Genomic DNA, 12,173 nt, shown 5'->3' on the forward strand with positions numbered 1-12,173 from the left:
TCATAGACAAGTAATTTGGCCCTCTTAAATTCTGTTAATAAAATTTGCTTTTGTGACTGAACTGAATGGTTATTAATATTAGCTATGTTCCTGTTGAATAGACAGTTCTAGGAAGGGACACCACATGTTTTGAAACCCTTAATAGAATAAGAAAACTGGACTATTTCTTGAATTTATATTTAATTTTCCAGGAGCTTTCAAGTTGTGGATGGAATAAAAAAGAAAAATACAGTTCGGCACCAAATGCAGTTGCCTTCACAAGAAGATTTAACCATGTGAGTTGCTTATAAAACTTTAATACTTAATTTCTGAAATTCAGTTCCTCAGTATATAATTTTTCATTAAGAAATAGTTCGACTTTTTACATCAATTCTGGGACATTTTCAGCCAATATCTCCTCAAACATTGTCTGTCTGTCTGATCTCTATTTTTTCCTTCTGTGATTCCTATTGGAAATTTGTTGGAATTTGGCATTCTTTTCTGCTTGTCTCAACCTTTCATATTTTATATCTATTGCTTTGTGCTCATTCTGTGTGATTTTTCTCAAATCAATATTTTAGTTCACTAATTCTCTTCAGAAGTACCGTATCTGTTTCAAATCTGTGTGCCTTTACACTAGTGTCATATTTTCCTTATTTTTTAAATTTCTTAAATCATTTTCAACATTTTACAATTTCTGCATTATTATCTAAAGTCCTTGAGGTACTGAAACTCTGTTATTTCTGTTGATCTTATTCACAATAGTTTGTTTCCTTACGCATTTTGTAATTTGGGATTCAGAGCTCACATGTCCGTTTAAGCTTTATCTGTGGGAATCTTGCTGCTCCCTAGATTGAGTCCCTTCTGAGGGGCTTCTTATTTGCTTTTGCCTGTACCAAGGGCTGTCACAGACCTGGGACTAGTTTTATTTCTTTATGTTAAATGTGTAGGTTCGGGAACATCCCTATTTCTCTGTAGTGAAAATTTAAACTCAGAATCCAACTAAGGGCAGGTTACAGATTCTTATGAAAGACTTATTTTTCTTCTTCTTCTGTATTGTCTCCCTCTTCCGATAGGTAAATTGTTTTAGTCCACGTTTTCACCAAGATTGGAGTCTTTGGGAATCCCTTAGATACAAATAGAGCGGGGAAAGTAGAGGTGTGAGGCCTTATATTATGTCTTTGAAGGAATATTAAATCCTAAGCTCCTGTGTCACTGAGATGAAATCCTCCCCCTTTTTTTTTTTTAAAAAACCACTTTAAAATAGGGAAATCCTATTTTCCTTTCAAGTTAGCTGTACATTGTTAATAAACAGTTTATCTTTAACCCCCATTTCTAGGGGTTTACACCAAATCTTTTCCTAGGTTGTTTGGTTCACTATATCCCCCACAATGAAAGTGAGTTAAAGTTTTTAAAAATTAGATTTAACCATTAGTAGGGGAATAGGGCAAACATGTCTTGTACTGAATTCTATGTTTGAGCTATATATATAGCAATTGTTAAAATTTTTCTGACATGGTTAGAATTTATCATCACAATAAAAGTTTTTTCTTTGCTTTACAAATACATTATGCTACAATACTTACAAATTTGATTTTACATTAAGCACTCATGTTATTCTTAAGTAAGCCAAAACATTGTCAGAGTCAAATATGTCACAGTGTATCAAAAGCTTTTATCCTTATTCTGGATCACAATTGATCCTATAGTGAGCTCCATTCCTTAGTTACTCCATTACTCTATTTAATCCAGAAGGGTCACAGAGATCTGAAGTAGCAAATTAGAAAGAAGTGATAAAAGAGCCTTTTAGAGGGAGCCTAGCTGCATGTTTATTTTTAAAATGAGTCTCTTGCAGACAGTATATAGTTGAGTCCTTTTCTTAATTCAGTGTGACAATCACTGCCTTTAAGTTTAGACTGAAAAGATGCAAAAGTAGTTCAGTATCCTATAATTCACTCGTTTTATCCTGCGTAACAGTCTCTGAATAATACTGGTGTCAATAGCATTATTGTAAACAAATACATGTTTTGCAGATGTTCTTGCTGTTTTTTCTAATTGTACTATATATTGTCTGAGCACATAGGCATTGTATAATGAATGCACTCTCTTTTAACCCTTATTTAGTCTTCGTTCTATGAATAACTTCATAGATATTTAATACTACATAGTATATTTAATACTACCATCCTTAAGTTGAAGTTCCTCGAGTCATTTTTGGTTGTCTGAAGCTCATCATTCTTCAGTAGATTACTCAGGAAAGGCTCACTGGAACAATAATTTCTCAGTCCTTACATGTTGACAAGTTTGCATGTCTTCTGTATAAAACTTTCTTTTTGATTACATTTGATACATTACTCCATTTTTCTGACAGAATGTGTTGTTAAAAAGTCTGACGATAATTAAGTTTTCTCTTCCTGAAAGATCACTTTCTCTTTTTGTCCCAATGGCCAGAAGATTTTTTTCTTTTAAGTGCAGTATTTTTATTAAACTGTATCTTGGTGTTGGTCATTCTGGGTCAGTCTTCTCAGGTGGGGTTGGCTCTAGCTGGGGCTGTTGACTAAGGAGCACCGACACTTCGCCTTTCCAGCAGGCTGGTCTCAGCATAGTATGACTTCTTACATGACAGTTTAGAGATCCGGAGAGAATATTCCAGAGTGACCTTGTCCTGGAAGTCAGCATTAATTTCTTTAATCCTCTCTTCATCAAAGCACTTATGAGCCTGAGGCGACATAACGCCTCAGCTTCCAATGAGAGGGATGACAAAGAATTTGTGGTCATGTGTTAAAATCACCTAGTATTAATTTTAAAATTTGTCTGACATTAAATTGAATTAGCTCAATGATCCTGCAGTTTGGTGGCTTTGTAAAATGTATACATTTTACATTTACATAAACACTTGTAAAATATACAGAGGGTGCCCAAAAAATGTATACACTTTTTTTCTGTACACAATGTGTATACATTTTTTTGGCACCCTCAGTATACATTTTGACAGTTTATTGATGAAAGTTGCAAGTAAAATCTGAAGTACTTCTTGCTAAAAATAGGTGAAGAAATATGAGGTAGTGGCATCATCTTTTGCACTAAGATTTCTAACCATATCCTGTATTTAGATTTGTATAAATTGTTATGTACATATTGTATTATATCATATAAGCAAACTGTTTCACCACCACAGAACATTTTGTAATGTTATAGATCTAGTCCGCCTTCTGATGAATGATTTCTAATGCTTTTTAAAGAAACCACGAAAATGGTTTCATTAAACTACAAAACACTGCATAATTTTAAAAATAAAATCTTAATTTAATCTTACAACAACTTTTATGTATTTTTCTTTATGGTATTTTATTTAATTTTATTCATACTAAGAAAACCATACTTGGAATTCTTCACACTTATGATTCTGCTCAGTGTAAATAAATGGCAATGTGAGATTACACAGCCATGGAAAAACATGCTATACGTAGCATATTTTACAATGTCTGATCTTAGAGCTTATCCAGTTCTGCCAAAGTGTCTCAAAATACAGGGAAAAACACTGGTATAGTGTTCATGTTGGCATCACTCTGGTTTTATTGCATCCTCTTAGCTCTTTTCCTTCAGAATTTATATTAGTTTTTACAAATTAAAAGCCATAGTGATGTTTTTACGTGTGTGTACACACATACATATGTGTATATCTATATCTGCCTGTCTGTATATCTGTATGCAGTTCATGGGTGTGTCCTGGTGGCGAGTCAAGGGAAAGAGAACGTATTGTTTTTAAACAGCTATAGGTAATTCTTCAAGTAGTTCTGGTCGTTATTTTGATCCTAGGGAGTAAAGAATCTTGCCGTTCAACTCTATTTAATTTTTGTTTGCAGGTAAGCTTTTGGGTTGTTAGAGAGATTCTTCATGCTCAAACATTAAAAATTAGAGCAGAAGTTTTGAGCCACTATATCAAAACTGCTAAGGTAAGAAAAACTTGTGTTTTCCTTTTTTGAGTTCAACTATTCAGCAATGTTTGTGAATATTTACTTGTGATACTTTATTTACTTTTTATTCATGCTGGGAAACAAAGGCCTATTGATTAACATAAGTCAGGTTTTTAAATTGGATGCCTGTTTTCTCTGCCTTTTCCTTTATTTTTCTATCTTCCTCCCCTTTGTTTTATATCTTACCTCCCTCACTCAGAGTAGCTGAATTACATGATTTATTTGACTGGATAAGTAGATACAGGTCAGATTATGGTGGTGAAATATAATATTTAAATATTGGACTGTTCTGAAGGTGATGGAGAAGGCCTTGTAGGATTAAGTCGGAGAATACATGTCAGTTCTTTGCTTCTGAAATAGATCACTCTGCCAACCATGTGGCGCGCTTGCGTTCTAACCTCCTCTGGCGCTAGGTGGCAGAGCTGGCCTTCTCAAAACTTGATGTTCTGCAGAAGTGTCATAAAATTTTTACAAACATTCTTTGTGGTATGTTAAATAAATATTGGGTTCTAGCTAATAGAAATTCATGACTTTTCTCCGTAGACTATGAATTTGCATTATTGTTTTCTGGTATTTTAGTTTTTTATGTACTTGTATGTCCCCACTCAAAACCACCAAATTTTGCCTATCAAATCTGCCATTATCCTCATCATCAAATAGTCATTTAATTCCAGTTCAGACTTTTAGACTTCGAGTTATTTTTGACAGTGCTTGCTTTTATCCCAAGCTTTAAATTCATAGTTTTTCTTTTTCTTATCTCTGTTGCTTAAATCCTTCTATTCTGACTCTCTGCCTTCTATATTCAGTTTGTTATAAAACTGGCGGGTCTTTACTCTTCTTTTAGTAGATTCTATCACTTAGGGTTCTCTGGGGACACAGAAAAAAAAAAAAAAAATATATATATATATATATATATATATATATATATAAAACATATAAATTGATTCAAGAAATTGGCTCATGTGATGGGGAGGAGGGCTGGGACATCTGAAATCTGTAGGGCAGATGGACGACCTAGAAACTTAGGCAGGATTTGAGGCTATAGTCTTGAGGCAGAATTTCTTCTCTGGGAAACCTTCGATTTTACTCTTAAGACATTGCAATTGATTAGATGCAGCCCACTTTATTATCAAGTATAATTTTTTAATTAAAAGTAACTGATTGTAGATGTTAACCACATCTACAAAATATTTTCATAGCAACACTTAGATTACTGTTTGATTAAATAACTGGGTACTGTAGCCTAGCCAAGCTAACACATGAAACCAATTATCACACAGACACAAAAGATTATTTATAAAATATATTTAAGGTATCAAAAGAATGACAGTAGATACCCGTGTACCCACTGCCTGCTTTCAATTCCCATGTGCCTCTTCGTACGTAATCCTTTATCTTCCCATTTACAAAAGGAACCACTGCCCTAAATTTTGTTTGCTTTTCTTTTATATTTTTAACATATATTATATATAATATACATATAATATATATATATATATATGCCGGAATAATATGTTGTTTTTTATTTTTTGAATTTTGTTTAAGTTGATTTATCCCATAATACTTTTATACTTTCATAACTTTTTTTTTTTTTTTAACTCAACAATGTTACTGAATGGTTTGGGGTGTATCTCTGTTGTTTTCTGTTGTTTGTATATACCACAGATTATTCAGTATATTCTAGTTTGGATAGTTTCCAGATTTTTGCTGTTATAAACATTGCTTCTATAAAGCATTCTTGTGTGACTCTCTTGGTGTTCATGTGAGGGTTGAAGCCCTAAAAGTAAAGAGAAAAAAGACAAAAATACCTTCAAAGAAATGAGAGTTAAACCAATAGCTTTCATTGAATCGGATGAGAATGAATATTTTTTCTATTTTGGCCGTTTAAGTTTTCTTTGCTAAAATGTCTGGTCAAGATCTTTGAACAATTTTCTGTTAATGGTATTAGTCTTTTAATAATTTTTGTAGGAGTTTTTTTTAATGTAACTCTAGTTTTAGTTCTCTGTTAATATGCTTTGCATGCATTTTCCTATTTGTGGCTTGTTTTATCGTCACTCTTCCATGTTATCTTTTGATATAGATGTTCTTAGCTTAGTAGTCAAACTTATTCATCTTTAATTAATTTTTATTGCCTTATTTAAGAATATCTCATTTAAGAAAGCTTACTGCAATCTCTGAGAATATCAAAGATGTTCTCTTAACATTATCAGTTAAAAGTTTTATAGCTTTGATTTTGGTACTTGAGTATTTAATCTATCTGGAATAAATTTTATAGATAACATGTATGATTACGGATTCCAGTTCATAATTTTCCATGAATAATTTTTCTGTCAGCATATTTTAAAATCCTTTTTTAAAGCTTTTTTTATTTTTATCTTGTTCTTGAAAAATGCTATTTCAGTCTTACAGTTTTGGGAGGGTTTTTTGTTGTTGTTGTTGTTGTTTTTTTACTCTGTTTAAGATTCTTTGAGTTCCTGATCCAAAGAATTAGTGTCTTTCAGTAATTTGGGGACATAATCTGCCATTATCTCTCAAATATTGTTTATACCCCATTTTTTATTACCTCCTTCTGCAACTTAAATTAGATAAATGTTGGCCTTTTTTGCTGTACCTTTCATGTCTCTTATTTCACATTTAAAAAGAAACTCTTTGGCTTTTATGTTGCATCCTGGATGTCTTCATATTTAACTTCATTTTATTTGAGGCCAATACCTGATGTTGTTCTCCATTTGGGAATTCCTGTTTCCTTATGTTTTTTCATTTTTCCTTTTCTTTTCTTTTTTTTTAACTTGAGTTCATATTTCTTGAAACTTTATGGGAATTCATTGAGACCTGAGTTAAGGTGGTATGCTAGTCTGAGTTCTCCAAAGAAACAGAACTCCTCCCCTTTTCTTAGTTCTAATGTTCAAAACAGGCATTTTTGCTTTGGAGTGTCTTTATAGCGGGTAAGGACAGTTCTAAAGGACTGATTTTTAGATAAGGCCATTGGGATGTAAGCATCTTGTGGTATGAAGAAATCTGGGAAATTAGCAATAAATGTCAAATAGCTCTCTTGACAAACTGATAAAACCTATTATTAGGTACAAGTTTCCTGCAAGAAAACAAAAGCAAGGTCTGGTATTGGGAATCCAGTGGTGGATGTCCCAGCATGAACAAGGGAGGAACAAAGGGTCTGGGATTCAGGGAGGAGGAAGTAGGAAACTGAGGAGTGTAGAAAGTAGGTTTGAACCCTAGCCCTAGAATAACGGGTCTGTTGAATAGGAAACCAGATCAGGGTCCTGGGCATAGACCCTTTCTTAAAACTTGGATCATAAGACAGAGGCTTAGTAATATTTCAGTATAAGGAAGGGGACTGCTTGCTGGAAACCAGGGTGCATGATCATACCAGGTAAACTTGATACTGAGCCACAACTTTGGTTTTCTTAATATATTACCCAACTAGAGGTAGATTGGTTCCCAGAGCTTAGGGACAGTGCCAAGTTATAACGTGGAATTTCTATTGTGTGCCAAAATCAACTTGCTGTAAACATAGTGGGTACGCTAATGACAAATCTCAACAGTGAAGTATTGGAACACTACCAGTTGCCTAGATTTTAGTTCTTGTTAATATAAAGTTTTTTTTGTATTCATGCTGTGTAGTTTTACCTCTTATCCCCCCTTTCCTTAAATCTTCAGAAACTGTACGAGCTGAATAACCTTCATGCACTTATGGCAGTGGTTTCTGGCTTACAGAGTGCCCCAATTTTCAGGTTGACTAAAACATGGGCGGTAAGTAATCTTTCTTAGTTAATGAAAGGTTAGCCTTCCGGTTGGAAGTAAACATGTATTCGTTTCTTTTGTAGTTCTTAGTAAAGTTAAACGTATGATAATTGATAAGATTTTTTTTAAGTCACTTTGTACTCTGTTCTTTGAAACCTACATTTTTCTCTCTCAAGTGTTTTATTAGGCTTGTCAGGTAATTTTGGGGTAGGTTACAGCTTGGTAATTAGTTTCTGCTTTTTAGGAAATCATTTTTATAAAATCTCCTTAAGCATCTTTAACAATACTCGTATAGCATTTCATGTTTACTGATGAGAAAATGTAAATGCAGAAAAATTACATTTAATCATGTAAAGATTATGCTTTTGGAAAGTTTGAGGAAGATCTAAATTTAAACTGTAAATTTGTAAAAAAAAAAAAATATGTATATATACTGATATAGATTTCCGTTCTTTTTTAGTCCGTGAACTCTTGGGATTTTCCCTTAGGAATAATGGAAAGGCTGATAGTTTAACATGGAGTTACGCAGTGTTGCTGCACACTCTGATATTATTTTAATTGTATTTGGTTCTATTACTTTAATAAGGTCAGGGTGTCAATTCTTGACTTCTGCAAATTTGTGTATTTTCATATTTGGGTGACGTGATACTGGCCTCAAGGGTATTTTTCATAAGTAAAATTTTATATTTAATTAAATTTCTTCATATTTAATACTGTTCTTTAATGTTAAAGAAGAAAGATTTTCTTTATCACATTTTGTGCAAAGGATTAGTGTGTTTCTAGGGTCCTGTGATAAAGACATGGCTAACTGTAAAAAGCTTCTTTATTACTAAAATATAACTGTTTTTAATTATCCTAGTGTTTTCACTTTTCCTAGTATCTGAAGAGACAGATGTTTCTCATGAAAACCAGGGTAGAGTTCTATATTGGAAAAAGTTTCTATATTGGAAGAACTTAAATCCTCTTTATATTTTATTTGTATTTTAGAAACACCTGGGTAAAGGATTTCCCTGCCTTAAAATTTATTTTTCATAATGATGGCCTTATTCTCTTCTCTTAAAATTTGAATTTCATGAGGAAATGGAAATGATTATAAATACATAGTTATGAATTCCATCTTTGAAGTTTTAGGGAAAAGAAGTATACTTTGATTTATATTGTGGTTTAAAAATGAGATATACTTCCCTCAAGTTAATTTTTATTTTCCTTGAAAATATTTGTATTGTCTCCCTCATGTATTTACATGGAAAATACTTTTTTTATTTAGTAACGGCTCCATTAATCTGAATAAAATTTTTGGTGTTTATATTAAATTTTAAAATATTCCATACTGTGCCAGGCACTAATAGCTTGACAAACAACAGTGCATGATATAGACAAAGTCTCGTTTTTATAGAGCTAACATTCTACTGGGAAAAGATAAACTGTAAATAAATAAATGCTATATCATAAATAGTGATGAATGCCCTGAAGAAAAATAAAGCAGGGTAAATGGGATAGATGGGAAAGCAGGGAGCTATTTCATACAGTATGGGGTAAGAGCGTCTCTGATAAGTGGCAGTTGGGTAGAGAGCTGGAGGAACTGAGAGAACCATTCGTGTGGATATCTGAGAGAATTCCACGCAGAGGTAAAAGCCAGTACAAAGGCCCTAATAACGTTCAAAGCTTGTAGGCTGGTCAGTGTTGACAGTTGAACAAGCTCGGGAGTGGTTGATGGTAGGAGATGAGTCCAGAGAGGTGGCATCCAGTCAGATAATGCAGATGCTCGTTAGTGATGTTCAGGGAGATACAGAGAAAGGAGTGTGGGGGGAGTTCTGTTTTACACATCTTACGTCGCAGTTGGCTGATAAATATTCATGTGGACCTATAAGGTTAGCGTTAGGTATACAAATTTAAGAGAGCGAATGGAGCAGAGGTATATTTTGTGATCCTCTCCTTAAAACATGAAGGTGAATGGGATCACCTGAGGCATGGTACAGATGAAAAACCCGAGAACCGTCCAAGATTTAGATACTGGGAAAAATGAGGAATCAACAAAGGAAATAGCATGGGTGGGAAAAGTTTTCCACAGTTGGGGAAAGAGAGTACTTCAAGAAAGAGTGATCACCTGTGTCCAGTGCTAAGTTGAATAAGGTGAGAACTTTAAAACGACCATTGGATCTGGAGGTTGGAGAGGTTTGGTGACCTTGGGAAGGGTGATTTCAGTGCAGTGGTGGGGTGAAATCCTGGTTGGAATTGAGAGAATGGTGGAGATAAAATGGGTCAGCAAATATGGAGAATATTTTTGCAGAATTTCGCTATAAAGGGTTAGGGTGAGGTGCTGCAGAGAAATCTGGCAGTAGCTAGAGAGGAATGTGAGACCAAAGATTTGTGGCATTTTGTTTTGTTTTTGGAGATGAGCTCCATGACAGAGTGTGTATGCTGGTGGCAGTGATCTAATAGATGGAAAAAATGGTAAGAGAACGAGGGGTTACTCCTGTGATACCCTCAGTTAGGCAAGAAGGGATTCCACCCAGTGGAGCAGGAACAGTTGAGAATTTTAACAGGAGAGAAGAGGGTGCATTTGGTTCCAGGCGCAGCTAAGTTGGTAGACTTGGAGGTGGTATTCATTAGAAGTTCTGGTGCTTTGTCTCTTAAGACATAAGAAGCAAGCTCATTAGTTGAGAGTGTTGGGGGCGAGGGCAGGAGGTTTGAACAAAGAGGAAAGAAAGCGTGAAAGTCGTCTAGGAGAGTGTGAGAGTGAATTAACTGGAGAAGCATAGTGGGTTTGGTAGGCCTCATGAAGGATCCACTTGAGATTTTTGGTCATGAATTTAAAGTGAAACTGAGCAACAAAGTTACGTGTCCTCCATCCAGGTTCAGGCGCTGGGTCTTAACCTGGAGTAGTGCTGAGAATTGCATTTAACCGGAGTTGGAATTTTTTAGGCTTGTTTGTACCACAGAGGGCTCAAGGATAGCACAAGAGATAAAGTGCGTGAATGTAAACGTTGTTTTAGGATAGATAAGGAATCTAACCCACGTAAAAGGAGAGGTGATGAACAGTGTGAAAAGGTAGTATAGTAATTGGATTTGAAACAATATTCATGTAGAAAGAGCACATAGGTAAATGTGTGTTGTTGGTGTGTACTATAGTTCTTAGGTAAGGTAGATGTGTGTGTATTCGTTATAAAATTTAAAAATAAATCAGTTTAGGGGCAGCTGGATGGCTCAGTTGGTTAGAGCACGAGCTCGCAACAACAAGGTTGCCAGTTCAATTCCCACATGGGATGGTGGGCTGCGCCCCCTGCAACTAAGATTGAAAATGGCGACTGGACTTGGAGCTGAGCTGCGCCCTCCACAACTAGATTGAAGGATGACTTGGAGCTGATGAGCCCTGGAAAAAATACACTTCCCCAATATTCCCCAATAAAGATTAATTTAAATAAAAATAAAAATAAAAATATCGATTTAGCAAGAAAGTCACATCAGGCACTAATGATAATTGAGTGTCATGAACAAAGGGTTATAATTAGTCTATATCCAGGGTACAATATGAATGAATAATTTATTTGTGCAAATGCACATATTTATACATATCGTATGGGGGTGCCAGTCAAAGTGATGGGGAGTGATCTGGGAATCTTGTATTTCTTACATTGACTCACCTGGACAGGGATTCATCCAAATTTTCCCAAAGCAGATTGTTATGGGAAGGTGGTGTGGTGATCTGGCTAGGAACGTTTGGAGTTCCCACATTCACACACCAATGAAATCGTGAAGAGCTTTGCCCCCACGTGTTGTGCTCTCGACCAGAGGAAAGCATGGCGCCTGAAACGTGGCGTTAGAACCTTGTGAAGTATTGTTTTTCTCCTTTTTGGAGGGAGGAATATAGTGAAGTGGCATTATGGGGACAACATAGGAACATCAGAAAAAGATTTGAAAAGGAGGAAAAGAAAATCAAGACTTCTTAGTTATGGCTTGGTACATAAGCTGTGGATGAGTTTCTGAGCTATCACTAGGAAATTCCTATTTTAATTTAACATCTACTTAATTCTTTTATCCATATTCTTCCTCTAAATAGTTTTCTGGAAACAAGCCTCTGCTACCCTACCCCAGATTGAATTTTTTGATCTGGTTATTAATTTATTGTGAAAATTTCAAAATACGTTATTTTTATTGTTTTAGACCATGGAGCTCTTTACCACAGTTTTGTGTTTCAACTGTGGCAAGACGGGTTATGAGTTCCAAGTAATTTGTTTCTCCTGATATTGAATCAAAGTTTTTGACTTAGATTCAATATCAGGAGAAAAGGACTTGGTTACTGTTATCCCTTAGGAAAAAAAGACTTGGTTACTGTTATCCCTTCTGTGTCATATCACTGTGTTTTAGGAAAAAAAGACTTGGTTACTGTTATCCCTTCTGTGTCATATCACTGTGTTTTACATATCCAGATGCTGTATTGTGGGAGAGAGAAAGGGA

The 12,173-nt window shown here is 34.8% G+C and overlaps 1 protein-coding gene across 6 annotated transcripts in view; it reads left to right on the forward strand.

Moving 5' to 3' along the window:
- RALGPS2 (Ral GEF with PH domain and SH3 binding motif 2) overlaps window positions 1–12,173 on the forward strand; it is a 134,078-nt gene that overhangs the window by 48,937 nt on the left and 72,968 nt on the right. For all 6 annotated transcript variants that reach the window (XR_016022737.1, XR_016022738.1, XR_016022739.1 and 3 more), the window contains exons 5-7: window positions 192–275; window positions 3,846–3,935; window positions 7,632–7,724. Coding sequence is in view for 1 of the 6 variants with exons in the window: in XM_088801594.1 (XP_088657720.1) it covers window positions 192–275; window positions 3,846–3,935; window positions 7,632–7,724 (267 nt within the window). In the remaining 5 variants the exon portion in view is untranslated. The remainder of the gene's footprint in view (window positions 1–191; window positions 276–3,845; window positions 3,936–7,631; window positions 7,725–12,173) is intronic.

Source organism: Rhinolophus sinicus, chromosome 11, assembly GCF_057876585.1.
Source record: "Rhinolophus sinicus isolate RSI-liver-muscle chromosome 11, RSI-T2T, whole genome shotgun sequence".
In the NCBI taxonomy this organism is placed as follows: Eukaryota; Metazoa; Chordata; class Mammalia; order Chiroptera; family Rhinolophidae; genus Rhinolophus; species Rhinolophus sinicus.